The sequence below is a fragment of the Melanotaenia boesemani genome (genome assembly GCF_017639745.1).
Source record: "Melanotaenia boesemani isolate fMelBoe1 chromosome 2 unlocalized genomic scaffold, fMelBoe1.pri SUPER_2_unloc_8, whole genome shotgun sequence".
Taxonomy (NCBI): Eukaryota; Metazoa; Chordata; class Actinopteri; order Atheriniformes; family Melanotaeniidae; genus Melanotaenia; species Melanotaenia boesemani.
The window spans coordinates 20,898-36,300 of NW_024580589.1; the positions used below are offsets into that span (position 1 = coordinate 20,898).

Sequence of the window (15,403 nt, forward strand, 5' to 3'; positions counted from 1 at the left end):
GTAGACGGAGAATACGCTCGGAGAAGATATCAAGAGTTGCTCAGAGCAGAAGGTCCTTTCAAGCTCACCTTACGCGCAACAGTATCAATCTTCAACACGTGTGACATGGATGTCTCGGTGCAGGGAAGTGAAAGACTCGGGAGACTTGTCCAGTCGATTCAACAAAACGGGCATCGCCACACAGTGTATCAAAAGAATCAGCGTGATGCTGTCAAGGCCTTTCTTGAATTCATGACAGTTGTTCGGATCTCCTCAAGGAATCGGATCCTTCGGTCCAACCCGGACCGGGACTTTAAAGTGGTTTTCACCTGTGAGATATACCAAGATTCAAGCAAGAGGATAGACTTCTCGTTCAGTGAGGGATGCTCGCGGGATATGATCTGGGCTATGGGAGAAGCCCTGTCTCAAGCTAATGTGGTGAAAGACATCTATCTTAAAATGGAATTGGTTTTACGCTATCCACCTATGTATCTCTTGTGGGCACAATGTCAGGCACGTGCAGCATAGTGTGTGATAGCATATGTGTTTGGTTTCTTGTCTTTTCTCACATGTGTCTACATGTAATGTTCATTGTTCAATAAAAAACGGTGACAGTATTCTATTGTGTCTGTTTTATGCCTACATCACAGAAGCAAAAGTAAACACAGAGGTACATCGACATACATGCATACATACATACATACATACATACATACATACATACATACATATTCATACATGCATACAGAACAAATGCCATAAACAGTATATATAGCCGCCATCAGAGTAGCAGTAAAGAGCTGAGCTGAAACACAGCCCACATCAAAAGGACACAAGTGTGAAACTTTTGTGACTACAGCTGGGAGTATGGAGAATTACGTGGAAGATGGCATAATAGGCATGGGCTCATACGGAGTGGTGTACAAAGTCAGGTCTGTGAAAGACGGAAAGGAATACGCCTTGAAATGTCACATGTATCCTGTACTTGATGCAACAGTCAGGGAACTGTCATCTCTAGCAGCACTTCGTGGACATCAGTTTGTGATCCAGATGTTCGATTGCTTCATCACTGATGGCAAAATTACCACGCTCATGCCGCTCATGCCTTACACATTGCACATGGCGATATACAATCACCCAGTTCTAGCAATCCCTTACGGTTTAGAAGGGGGGATGCCGCTGAGTTTTGTGGCTCGCTTTTCTGTTCAGGTGGCTACCGCTCTCTCTTACATGCACAGACTGAATCTAGTGCACAGGGACATCAATCCGAGCAATGTGCTGCTCACGGAAGATCTCACTGTGAAGGTGTCTGATATGGGCCTGGCGAGACAGGTTTCCAAATGGATGAGTCCTGAAGTGTGCACGGAGCTATACAGAGCCCCAGAACTGTTTGCTGAAATCGTAGGTGATGGCCAACGTCTGGAGTACACGTGCGCAATAGACATGTGGAGTCTAGGGACCATGATAGCAGATGCCGTGGAAGGCACGATGGTGTTTGGAGCACGCGAATGCGGAGCTGACTGGCTAGATACGTGTGACATTATCATTAAAACTTTGTGTCCCAGAAACCACCCTAGCGCATCACAAGAGCCCTGGGATCCCGCATTGGTGATGCCAAACGTTACAAAACATGCACTTGTGAAGAGGATCACCTTCGGCCTACTTGCGTTCAATGGGAACGAGAGACTGTTAGCCCACGAGTTGTTACTGGACAAGGAATGGTCGGAAGCCACACATATGACTGAGAAAGAGATCGATTCAGTCAGAGCCCATATTCTTCTAGGTGTACAAAAACAGACTTTGCAAGCAATAGAATAGGTGGAATAGTACACGTACCTTACACATTTTTGCTTTGACATCTTTTATTCCTTCATGTATTGTACATCAAGATTATGATACAACATGTACGATGTGTTAAAGACATAGTGTAATCAAGGTTTGTGTAAGCTTACATGGTTTATATTACTACTGTTTATTATTATTATTATTATCAATGTTATTAGAAACAGGACAACACGGTGTGAAATGTATACATTTTATTGTACACTTGTACAAGAACGATAAAGAGAATAAAAGGAAAGACTTGGAACAAACACTCTTATGAACTCTTACACCCATTGTTCTGCTTTTAAAGACAGACACGTGCAAACAGAAGATATTCAGTTGATTGCCCCAACTAAGGCACATATTAGAAACTACTGTGCAGCACGCATTGGTCATCACCTCCTCTTTTGTCTTTACATTTTGTATTTTGTAAAGATGTACAGGGCAGGATTTGTGACACAATGCAAGTTCCCGATAACCATACAGACACTGAGTACGAGATAACCTTGTTCATGACACTTTCTGTTCCAGCGATAATAGGCAGTACTGATCAGCCAGGGCATCCAGCAGCACAGATAAAGAAGAATTGTGAGGGAGGGTAGGATCTGACCCCTTCTAAGCCTATTCCCAAACGGAGACCGTTTCTTGTGCTGTGTCACTTTGTACACCATTGCACTATTGCAGTAAATGAGAATGACAGTGGGTAACACGAAACAAATGTTTATTCTTGTCCAGAACTTCACGAGTTGAAAATAGGGATCCAAGCTGTTCATACACACAGCGGTGTCCTCCCGAATGTTCTTAACAGTGTAGTAGCATATATCCATGAGGGCCACGACCATTGGCACAATGGCACACAATTGACACACTTTCCTCCTTCTGGATTCGGCAGTTCCCTTCATTGATGCGAGTGGAACTCGATTGTGTACCACCTTCATGTATCTTTCCATATTGACGTAGACCATGATGAAGATACTATAATGGAAACAGAACTGTGCAAAGACAGAAATGATATTTAGGGTTAGGAGAGTGTCACGAAAGAAGGTCTCGCAAATGACATACCAAGTCACTTACCGTCACCAGGCCTCTCAACAGTTTACACGTTGCAAGGCCCAACACCCAGCCTTGCGGTAGGAGACTCTGCGTAACCCATAGTGGTGTGGTCATCATTCGGACTATGTCGCAGACTCCGAGATGTGTAAAGTACACATCAATATCCCGAACTGCTTTTCCTTTCTCACTGGAGCGTATGCGTTGCGTGCGTATCATGTAGGTGTTAGCAACTAAACCCATTATCATAACTACTAGTTGGGAAATGGGTGTGTACATGGTTCTACCGAATTCGTACAAGGAGAAACAGTTCAAATCTGCATTGGAAACATTGTCAGATGTACCGTTGAACAGAAGATTGGTAACTTCATCCAATGTGTGGCGTGCACGTGAACATAGCTCATCAGGTCGCCCCCTTTTCTGATACATGTAATGATGACATTGTTCGGTACCACTTCCGACAAACAACAAGCCTTCACGCATTATCTCACAGCAGGCTCCAATAGGTGAAGTCATGTTCATGGTTTCGTTCCACACTTGGATTACACCCCACTGTTGACTATCTCCTGGTTGACCGCACAGCATGGAAATCCCAACGACATCACGTAGTGGGGAAATCAATGCGACCTTCTTGATCTCATGCACCTTGACTGTGTAGTAGAGCATTCCACACTGTGAGCTCTTCACGCTCAGCCTAACAGTCTCGCTCCCTACTCTGTACATGCCTTCGTCTGAGCATGTGAGGAAACGCACATTGACCTGATATCCCAGAGAATGTTTAGTCAACTCGTATGTGTTTTCGCTCGCGTACGTTGCTAGATTGTTTTTAAAGAAAGGCTGGTCTGAGCTCTCCAGGTACCCTGGCAACCGAACGGTGCTGCCCACTGCACTCAGTAAAGTCAAAGGCTCAGAACCCTGCGCTGTGAGGCCCGCAGACCTATTTCGGACACAGCATTCGATGTTGTCCACTGCACCCAGAACAGTCACAGGATCAGAACCCTCGAATGTGAGGCCTGTCGACCTATGTAGGATACAGCATTCCGCCAACATAACAGATAGGTAAAGTGGAACGAATGTGATGTATCCTCTGTACATGATGGTGGCTTTCCTCTAGAGCCTGACATAGACACTGAACAACCGATAATTGTGAAACACAGGTCTCATTCAAACTTTTAATGTTTGCTTTGTAGTAGTATGATTACAAGTCAAAGATAAAAAAAAAAAAAAGTGTGAGATATAGGTATGTCACTTTATTGTAAGCTTGTTGAGAGACCGTACAAGAGCAATGTAGCGATAGAAAAAGTACACATATGACATGTCACACACATTTACTGCTATATAGATACAAATGTACAAAAATGCAGGAGCAGAACACATATCAATCCAGTTCATTAAACCAGGGATCCAGGGAAACACTGTGCTGTATGCCTTATTTTTTTGTGCTCTTCCTTCGTTTCGTGAGGATGTACAATGCAGGACTTGTGATACAATGCAAGTTCCCGATAACCATACAGACACTGAGTACAAAATACCCCCGTTCCTGACATTCGCGGTGGTCCCAGCGATAATACATGGTACTGGCCAGCCAGGGCATCCAACAGCACAGATAAAACAGCATTATGAGGGAGGGTAAAATCTGAGCCCTTGTAATATTTTTCCCAAACGCACTCCGTCTCTTATGCTGTGTCACTGCGTACACCATTGAGCTATTGCAGTAAAGGAGAATGACAGTGGGTAATACGAAACAAATAGTTATCCTTGCCCAGAAGGTAACAACTTGATAATAGTGATCCAAGCCATTGAAACACAAAGCAGAATTCTCCCTAATGTTCTGAACTGTGTAATAGCATATATCCACAAGGCACGAAACTGCAGGAATAACAGCACACAATCGGGACACGTTCCTTCTTCTGTACGTGCCAGTCTTGCCCTTCATGGATGCAAATGGAACTCGACCATGTACCACCTTCATGTACCTATCCACATTGATGTAGGCCATAAGAAAGATCCCGTACTGGAAACAGAACTGTGTACAGAGAAAAAAACATAAGATTGAGGGCTAGAGTGTCAAAAAACAAGGTGTCCAAAAACCGAAGACCAAGTTACTCACCGTGATCAGCCCTTTCAGTAGTTTGCATGTTGCAAGGCCAAACACCCAGCCTTCAGGGAGGATTGTCTGTGTAACCCATAACGGTGTGGTCAGCAGTCTGACAATGTCGCAGAGGCCCAGATGTGTAGAGTACACATCCATATTCCGAACTGCTTTTCTTTTCCCTCTGGAGCATCTATTGTGTTCAAAGTACACCGTGACTATCATGTATGCATTTGCAACTACACCCGCTATCATAACCAACACTTGGAATATTGGTACGTACACAGTTCTACCAAATTCATACATGGAGTAACAGGTCACATCCGTATTGGTAACATTGTCCAAAGTACGGTTGAACAGAGGATCCATGATGAAATATAAAAGCTGTAGAGTGCGAGCGATGGAACGTGACAACTGCTAGAGTTGTTCATACAGACTTGTACAATTGAGCTGTGCCTCTTCATTATATATGTGCAGAGACCCTGTACGATGGCATTGATTGGATGACAAGCACAATCCATGTGTAAGAAAAAAACAAGAAAAAAAAAAAAAAAAACGTATTTATGAAATCTGTGTGTACCACTGGCTAGTGCACAGTGGACATTGTGTCAACACACATCAGAAACCCTCCCTGTGTGTGCAAGTACCACGGGTAAGACGAGAATCACAAATCCGTCCTTATAGAAGGAAACCCGCTTGCTACCGCTCATGAGTGGCTAAGGGATTGTGTCTCAAAAAACACTTCCAAAGCCCTCGAAGAGTTACAGCAGGAAGCACAAAGGACAAAAAAAAAAAAAAAAACAGAAAAGGACAAATCACCCACTTCCCCCTGACATCACAGTAGGAAAACCTGCACTTACAATTTGCCACTGGGTAATGACCGTTATCCCACTCCCCAGCTCACCGAGACATATATAAAGTGCTCCTGTCAAACGCTTTTACAAACTATTGGTCTCTGAAGAAGTAAGAGATAACAGAGTCTGGTGACCGCTCGCACAGAATGATCGCAACGAGCCTATTCAGCCTTGACAGAAAGACCAGCAGCAAACTGCGGGGGAACTTTCAACAACCCGTCTTGTTGCACTTTTACAGTCCCGCAGGTGCTCAGATGGTGCCTCGCATCTTGGTCCACTACAGGGCGGGCACGGAAAACCAGCCCTGCTGCTACTATCTCGCTAGGGAAACCTCAGACGCAGACGGGGTGACTGACAAATTCCTGCCACTGCCCCAGAGTCACCTGCGAGAAATGCACATCACAGAGAGATATCCCAACGGCTCCTGGCGCCTTTGCAGCCCCGGTAGGCAGTGTTGCTTCCTGTACGATGCCCTGAAGGACATTGTGTACCTGGACAACCTGGGACCTTACATCTCAGGGGTGCGTGCTCAGATCAAACCAGAGGAGCTGGACAGTTGCAAACTGCCCTTATGCTGCGGAGGAGCTTTTCAGAGCTTCCTTATCGCACTGAGTCATGCTGACTCCAATTTCTCTGTCCTGGTACCCACTGCAAACGCTCTATTGGTGCCAAGGTTTTGCGAGCCTATCGTTCCCTTTGTACAGCCAGTCATACGGAGTTGCATGAGCCATACTTTAGGCCCCGTGAATGGAAATCCTAGCTACATGTTGACATTTACCCACCAATCACAAGGCCGGCTCAATGAGCACTTTGTCATCCAATGTACTGACTTGCAGGGCGACCGCAAAGGCGCAGAGTGTGCTTCTACAACCTTTGTAAAAATTTCTTTTGATGTATTTCAGGAACTTGTGAACAAGGTCCTGATTCAACCAACCATCACTGAGTGGGATAATGCCACAAGTACGGGGGTTTTCGGTGAAGCCAAAGAAACTGCAAGGTTCTTCGTGGACAAGTCTTATCCCATAGTGTGTCTGCAGGTCAGAGCGAGCTGCCACGTGCCCTGGAGCATCATATGGAGACCTGATATCACCTCTGTATTTGTGGGACAGTTGTCCCAACTCATGCCTCTGTGTCACCTGCTGTCAGTTCATTTCTTCACACATTTTCGTTTCCCAGCACCGATGTCCACTAAGCCGGTCTTGGAGGTGATCTTGAAAAACACACCAGGTGCAAAGAGTAACAACGAGGACTATTTCTACCAGCTGAATGAAGCTCTCGTCTTCCCTCCCATGGATGAGGAGACAAGTCTCGGTTGGCACGAGTTATTGGGCTTCATTGGGGTTCATCACAGAACCCAGAGGAAAGAGTCCCAGGAGAAAGAAATTGACCCAAATGCGGTGGACCCTGTGTCAACTTACGAACGGGCTGTGCAGGCCATAACTACGTCCTTCCTGGAGCTGCAGATAACACAAGCCCCACGCGAAGAGGGAACTGGAGATGCTTGAGTGTACATTGGCCTTTGAGCTTTTGAAAAACATATTTGTGCAACGTGCATATATTTCAAGATGTGTACAAACTTTAAGTTGTTTCGGGCATAATAAAGCAAAAACGGATGCGTATTTGTTCTGTCTCTCTGTCTGTATGTATGTTATCTTGATATGTAACCTGTTATCCCCATATGTATCGAACAGACATTGTTTTGAAGTGTCCATTTTAAGGGCCTTGTATATCACCATTGTACGGCTTCCCAGTGTTGTTACACAGAGTCCGTAACCTGCATGTTGGATTCTGCGTTGCTGCAGAGACTCTCGTTGCTGCTATCTGTCCCTAACTGGATGTATTTTCTTTTTCGGCTCTTGTGAAGGTTCCGTAGTAGTCCTTTGATTTGGAACTGAAAATAAACTGCTGCTATCAAACTTACAAGTGTGGTTATTATATTTTTTTTTTTTTTTTTTTTTTTTTGGAGTCTTGGAGAGGAGACTCTATAATCTTCCTTTTGGGTAATTTGGACCACAACTAATGACAGAAAAAGAAAGGACAGGAGACGACAACAACAGAATTCAAACCGTATCTCTTTATTGTCAATTCACACCATGTTACAGTTCACTATCGTGTAAGACTATTCTATCGGGCTCAATGGTATTCACATCGTGTGTAAATTGTGTATCTGGACCTTGACATGTACCATCCGACTTGTGAACAAAGGTGTGTGTGCCCGGTGTGTATTGTGCCTGAAAAGGAAGCTTTGACAGATTGTAGACGTACGAATCTTCAATCTGTACAGACAGGAGGTAGTACGTTCTCAAGTTCACATCCCTCCTGTACACCACGATTGTGTACAGACATTCGCTCTGCTCACGCCCGTATATTTCGTGCCATCCCTCCGGGGTCCAGCATACGAACAGCGTACATTTGAGTCTCTGCGAAACACGCTCCATTTGTTTGCAGTGACATGCTCCTTGTGCTATCTCGTCACAGGCCTCGTATTCGAGCGGACTGGCTTGCAACACATCCAGGAGAGTACGAATAGGCCGTGCATGCCCCAGCTTGACGATAGTCAGGTCTTTTCCGGCACCCAGGGTATTTGCAACGTATGAAGGGATTGGTGTCCGCACCGGTTTTTCATCTTCTAAGAGTTCGATTTCAAAAGTGCTCACAGATGTGTGATCACCTGTGTGCTCGAGGGACTCTGTCAGGGATGTGGTCCACTGTTTCGTCTGAAATTCAACCTCGCTCTTGTTAGCTGCCAGGTTCACTCGTTTCTTAATGTCACACGAGTCCTGAACTTCTGTGTCCATAAACTGCGAGCGTTTTCTTATTGCTTTGCGTTTCCGGACAGCGCTGCACGTTACAACATCCATAGGCATAGACTCCTGGTGCAGAGACTGTAAAAATACTTGTATCTGTTTCTCATACTCCCAAAAGAAGGGGCTCCTCGCACCACCCTCGATATCCATTTTATCTTTGTTCTCTTCCCAAGTACCCGTGTCGGTAGGCACAACTTTAAGTACACACATGTCTGAGAGCATGTCTCTGACCCTATTGAGCGAAGCGTCTCTCTGGGCTATGATTCCATCTAATACTCCTGCCCCGTTGTGCACTGCTCTGAGACCAAAAAACTTGTGCACTTGTGCACACAGGTTGCTCTTACACAAGACCAATTCCCTGTGTTTTACAATCTCCGAGTCCAGATTCTGGTAAAGTGTGGTAATCGTTTCATTCTGAGACCGTTCCTTCTCCAGGAGTTCCTTTATGCGAAACTGATTTTCATTTCTAGACACAGTCATGATCTCAAGCTGAACACGTAGCTCCTCTTGTGCCTTTTGCATGGTCTGGATCATGGCTCGTCTTTCATCCAGTGCAATCTGTAGCTCATCGCGTTCCTGGTTCCATTGTTTTTCAGCTTCAGCATGCCTCAGTTTCACACGCTGAATTGATTCATATAACTGGTCTGTGTTTGCCTTGTGTTGTTCCTGCAGGTTGCTGATTGCTCGTGTGTGCTTTTCTTGTACGTTTTCCAACATTACCCTCTGCTTTTCGATTGCCGTAGTGCTATCCTCCTCTAGTTGTCTCTGCAGCGTTGTCACAGCTTGCCCAGCCTCATTGCGTTCCCTCAACAAACAGACAACAGATTTTTTGGTGTCCTCTAGTTTCTCAAATCTAAGCTGGCATAAGCTTCTGACATCCTGGAGCTCAGTCTCCTGCTTGGTAACAAAGTCCACAAGAGTACGTGTTACCTCGAGCAGTATCTGGCATTGTTCCTTGACCCCTTCCTTCACGTCATACGCTGATGGGACAGCGAGAGAAGTGCCAGCCTGTGACAGTTTCGCAACGGAATTCACTGCCCGCTCTTTAGCCACGGAAAACTCTGTTTCTGGTGCTGGGTGTATGCGGGAGAGCTCTGCTCTCAGTGTATCACACACGTATGTCTTCAGATCACATGTAAAGTATTCTAGTACCCCGTCAGCATGCACAACGTCTGGCAAGCCGCTTATAAATCTACAAATTCCGAATGTATCCCGGAGCCCCTGTGCTACTCTGCGAATCGCAAGATCGTAACAGCCACACACTTCCATGGCCAGATCAAACCCAATCACATTACGAGCTTCTGTGTGTGCAAACTGCGCAAACCACGTTGCTAGAGCATCAAAGTTAGCCTCTAGTGCCTCAAGCGATGCAAAGGTAGTATCCGGGATGGTTGAGACCATCTGCCTAGAGAGTGAGAACTGCGAATGGGTGTCCGAAGGGAAAAGTTTTGATATGATATTGTAGAAAGTGGCACGACATTCTTCTCCAGTATGCGATGGAGGTTGACTTTGTATCTTCCCCGTCAGAGCGGTGTGGTGCGCTCGCGAGGTGCACGTCCCAGAACCTCCGCTTGCTACAAGCCTGCCCTCCGGTGACAAGTCCCATTTTCTCTCTGTTTCTTTCTCGAGACTCCTTTTGCCACAACCACAATCCTGGGTCTGTTTCGTCTGTTGGACCGTGGTTACATTTCTTTTTCCTGCAGGCAGCAAGTTGCTCTCGTTCACGCACCCATCCGCGATTAGATGCAGGGAACCAGTGGTTCTGCATCGTGCCTCTCTGTCCTGGGTCCTGCCACCCTTGCCGTTTCTCACCTTGTCCCCAGTAGCAGTTATCTGAGTCACTCCACCACGAGACTGCTCGGTGCTCCTTTTTGTCCCTTGCATACCACCACTCACGGTCACCTTGGTCGTTTTCTCGCTTTTGCTGGTCTTCTCTTTTTTCTGTCTCACACTTTTCCTGGATCTCCTCTCCCCACTGCATGCTGTCCCATTGTTCCTCGCTGCTTGCGCGGTAGATCCTTCGGTGATTAAGACAGTACGTCTGTGCTGCACGCTCTCCAAATCCAGGTTCGAAAGCCGCTCTGTCACCACGTCTTGCTCCTCTGTCATCGTTTTCCCGCAACACTGTAGCGCACAACGTGGTGCATGTGTGACCCAGAAGCAGTGTGTCTATTTGCAATACGGCCAGTATCCTTCGCGGTTCGGGATTGCACAGCATGGGCACTGTACGGTATGTGTAGCCACAGCGTTGACACAACTGGTCTCTGTCTTCTTCACGTGTGAGGGACCGCACATCTACCCTCAACTTCTCAGATAGCTTGTCCAGTTCGTGTGACCAAACCTCCAGGGCTCCGCAGCACAGGCCTGCGAGTATAACTGCCCAGTAGGGAGCCTGTACAATGTGATCGTGGCACGTGTCTCTCACACATCTGGTTATTTGTAAACCTTTGTGTATGACCTGTATGCGCAACCAACGCGATCCCTGTGTAGGAACCCCTTGACCAGCTCCGTTAACAGTGGTGCGGGACAAGGTGGCGAGACCGGGCTCTATTTGCCACAATACACACGTTCCCCAAACGGCATCTTGCGGTTCGGGGAGCGTGAGAAACTGTGGGTCCTGTGCATTCCCCGAACATCGCAGCCTCTCTAGTGTTAGCCTGCTCTGCTCGTGCAGGACTTTGAACGCGAGCGGAGCTCCTAGCGCAGAAAGTGTTTCGCGCACCACTCGGGAAGCCAGAATCTCTCTCTGGTCCATACCGTCTGAGCTGAACAAGCAGGCCAGCGCAGTTTGCACTTGGTGGTTCATTGACATGTATATCCGTGAGACATACGTCTCTGCTGTGTCACATGTAAAGCGATGAAGGCTGCGGCGGTGTCTGTTTGCAGGAGTGTTCATCTTTACCCATGCGAGTGGAGGCCTGGCTAGAATAGTGATTCTCTTCACCTTGTGACCCCTGGTCTCTGTGTACGTATCGGAAAGGTGTTTTGTTGTAATGAGTCCGTATCCATCTTCTTCGTGCGAGTATACCACTCGAAGAATGATGTATTGCGTTCCGGGGATCAGCAGCCGGTTCTACTGGTATGCGAAACTGTCCGTCTAACCCAGGCTCTGTCAGGACTACTGTCTCTGGCATGCGTTTCTCAATATCATACACATGTACCCAAGTATACTCCACACTACGTACGTTCTCTGCATTGTCAAAAAGTATGGTCATGTGCCACATACAACTCCAATCACCTTTCTGACACGGGGTACCCATCGTGATATGTGAGATGAAGTGAGGAGGCTTCTATGTCCCAATCATATTAGGGTTGCACAATGTTGAAGGATATGCCATCTTTTTCTGTCTATAGTTTAACGCAAACGCGCACACACGCGCACACACACATACACGCACACACACACACACCAACACGAGGAGAAAAAGAAATAACGCTGACATGACATGACATTGGAGAAAACTTTTATTTTTAAACAGAAGACAATGTGTTACACATCTTCTATCACATCCTTGGCCATGTTGACAGAATCATCCTCAACTATACTGAGGTCTTGCTTCTCAGCTTGCTGTGTGACAGAGCCGTGAAAGGAGTCTTCCTTTGAACCTGTGGAGTACCGCTCATCCTTATCATCCAGAAGGTTGTCCTCACACTCATCTTCATCAGAACAGCTGTCCTCCAACTCATCATCTTCATCAGAACGGGTTTCACAAATGTAGTCTGCCATGTGTAAGCAACTGAGCGTTGTATTGCTTGTAAAAGCCAGCAAGTACTCAGCCGTGGTGTCCTCACGCTCGTGCTCCAGCCCTTGAACATCCTCACATACTCCCCTTGCCCCTATGCTGTTGTCAACTATACTACGGCCAACGGTTTGCTGTGTAGCCTCTATGGTTGCCGCAGTTTGCTGAGCGGTCACGACTTCATCCTGGGTCTCCACACATTCTTTGAGCAGTTCCCTGTACACCTTCAGAATGTCCCGCTGAGCCCTGTATTTCCTACCCAGTCTGTTCATAATGTTCACATACAGGTAGAGATTGATGTTTGGACTTTCAGGGGGACGTGGAGCACATCGCAGTCTCTGCAATTCTGTCTCAAAGTGTTTACCCCCGTAATATCTGCACAAGATCTCTTTCAAGGCATGGAATGGTATCATGTGTACGGCTCTGAACAGCTCTGGGTCAGTGCGGCTGGTCATCAATGTGTGCTGAGTAATGTTAGTTTGTTGAGTCATCACTTGGGGCTAGTGCTGAGAAAAGGCTGGTTGTGGTGGTGTTGGTGGTGGTGGTGTTGGTGGTGGTGGTAGTGTTCTGAAGCGAGAACAGAGGAGGATTGTGGTTTGCTTGCAGGTACGAAAAAGGAGAAGGCTCAAGTGGTGTATCACACCCTTTTACATGCGCACTGAGACACATCGTGTGTACAGCGTTTCCATGTCCACTAGTACTTCGGAAAACACAGTCCGATTGCAGTTCATACAGGCCATATACATCTGTTTCATTTCTGTAAATGTGCAAGTGTTGACATGGCTGGTGCAAAGCGGAACGTTAAACATGGGCGCTGAGCAGCACGAGGAGCAGAATTTCATTTGCTCAAAGTCAAATTCAACGTCAATGTTTCTCGGGTTGCCCTTTACTTCGGACGAATGAAATGTTTGATTCTTTAGACACCTGGAACACCGGAGATCTCCTTCTTCACACAAAGGCTCTCTGTCACTGGGTTGTCCAGGCACAAGGAGAATCTGTTTGTGGTTGTGGTCTACCCAGTTGATTAGACAGTTGAGCACAGCGTACAGCAACATCTGGTGCTCAGCTGCAAGCTCCCCGAGTTTCAGAAAGTCCTCGCTGTGGATGTATTCCACTGCCTTTCGCAGTTCGGGTAGACAGGCTGCAGCCATTTCTAGTGGCTGATCTGTGGTATACGCAGTAGCTAGCTTGTAGTAACAACTCAAGCCCCACTCCGAGTGTAATATCAGCATAGGGTGTCCCACATTCTTTACTGCTTGAAAGGCCCTAACAAGCTTTGAGAAATATGACTTATTACGTCTGGAAAAGCCCAATTTGGCCCAACGTATCGGGTCTGCTCTGCTGCATTTGGTGTTGGATGTAAAATCAGCCTGTGAACATTGTCTCCTTTTGTTTTGCTTGATCATATTCTTGTACTCATTCTTAGTGTACTCTGTACACATAGGATATCTGGGATTTAGTGTGTGTGTCTTTGAGACGGATTCTGTATCTAGAGCTCTTGACTCTGTTTCTGTTATAGCACTGCTAGACATCGTTGTTGTTTGTGGTGGTGGTGGTGGTGGTGCTGACAGTTTTCTTCTCTTTGTTGTTATTTCCCTTGTTGCTGTTGATGTTGTTGATAATATTGTTGTGAAACTGGTAGCTGCTAGCTCTTGTGTGGCCTCAGGTTGGATATCAGATCTTGTCTTCGTCAGGTATTGGAGTGTCTGGGCTCTGATCACAGATAATTTTTCCTTGGACTCCGCCTCTCTAAAAGATAGGTCTTCTTCTTGGTATCTATAAAAGTCAGCGAGGAGTGCTAATCGAAGCATAACCTGGTGGTCCTTCATTTGAAGCAATTCCTCCCTACTTGGCAGTGAAACACTGGTTTCGTGCGGTTCCACAAGAGCCAAAGACAGTTCCTCCCACAGCGTTAAACAAACCTCATACGATACGCCTATATCTGCTGCTGCTCTGGTCTTGGAGGTCAACAGCTTCACAAGTTCCTGTTGCACAGGTTTCGGCAGAACGTTACCACTCTGTTTAAAATGGCAAACTGTGTGAAGACATTCAAGGTAAGCCTGCAGCAAGATGGCTTTTGCGTGGCTACGGGTCCCGAAGACTCTAGTATTGTCTATCCCTGCCCGACAAAGCCGTTCGCTCCTGTTCTTCTCAACTCTCCCGTGGTGTTGCATCTCTACTGTCCAAACCTTTTTCCCGGACAGGTCCTAAAGTTGCACGCGGAACACCTGGGTCACTTCCTGGCTTTGCAGAGCGTGCCTCGGATTGGTGACGCAGTCGAACGAGCACTGTTTCTGGGTCTGTGCAGACTCTTCACCCGCGAAAAGGTCCTCTCTGTGTACGCCAAAACCTATACAAACAGCAAACATATGGAGATGAAGAAGGAGCAAGAAGAGAAGGAGCACGATGAGAATGATAAGGACGGGGATAAGGATAATCGGGACCCGGAGGGAGATGACGATTCTGAGGAAAACGAGGACTCATCATACCCAAGTGTGTTTGTTCACTTCAGCAAAAGCAAAGCGAGCCAAATTGTGGCCTTACTGAGCAACCTGCTAGACCTGTTCGATCCGAATGAGCTGTGTGAAAGCGAGATACAGCACGTTGACGGACAGGAGCCCGAACACATGCTGTTCCTGTACCTGATTCAGCTGCTAGCGATTTTCGTGAGCAGATGTATAGGAGAGAAAGATCTGGCTACCATCATGAGCATCGCCTCAGCGCCCTTCCTCGAGGTTAACTTCGGTGAGCCGTTGTGTGCAGCAACTTTATTGAGGCCTATGTTTGTACCTTTCTTTGAACCCCGTCCCACGCATTGGAGCAAGAAAGCCAGAAAGGGTAACCAGGCTGTAGCCGAAACGTACTGTCATGAACCCGAGCAGAGGCCGACACATTACAGACTGTTCACAGGCTACGAGCTGGATGAAACCGGCTCTGATGTATCCTGCTCAGAGGACGCAGTTCTCCGATGGACTGACCACGATTTGCAGCAACGCATGCAGCACTGCAGGCTAGCGGAGAGCAAGGGTAAAAAAAGGCTGTGGTTCGTGGCCCCAC

General features: G+C 46.8%; 1 protein-coding gene across 1 annotated transcript; it reads left to right on the top strand.

The window, feature by feature from the left end:
• The first annotated feature begins 846 nt into the window (after window positions 1–846).
• On the top strand, window positions 847–1,797 carry LOC121636103 (mitogen-activated protein kinase HOG1A-like). The gene has a single exon (XM_041979408.1). The coding sequence runs from the start codon at window positions 847–849 to the stop codon at window positions 1,795–1,797; it is 951 nt and encodes a 316-aa protein (XP_041835342.1).
• The last annotated feature ends 13,606 nt before the right edge of the window (window positions 1,798–15,403 follow it).

What these genes read in the sequence shown, in the direction of transcription:
- LOC121636103 (XM_041979408.1), top strand. Translation starts at nt 847, where the DNA reads ATGGAGAATTACGTGGAAGATGGCATAATAGGCATGGGCTCATACGGA.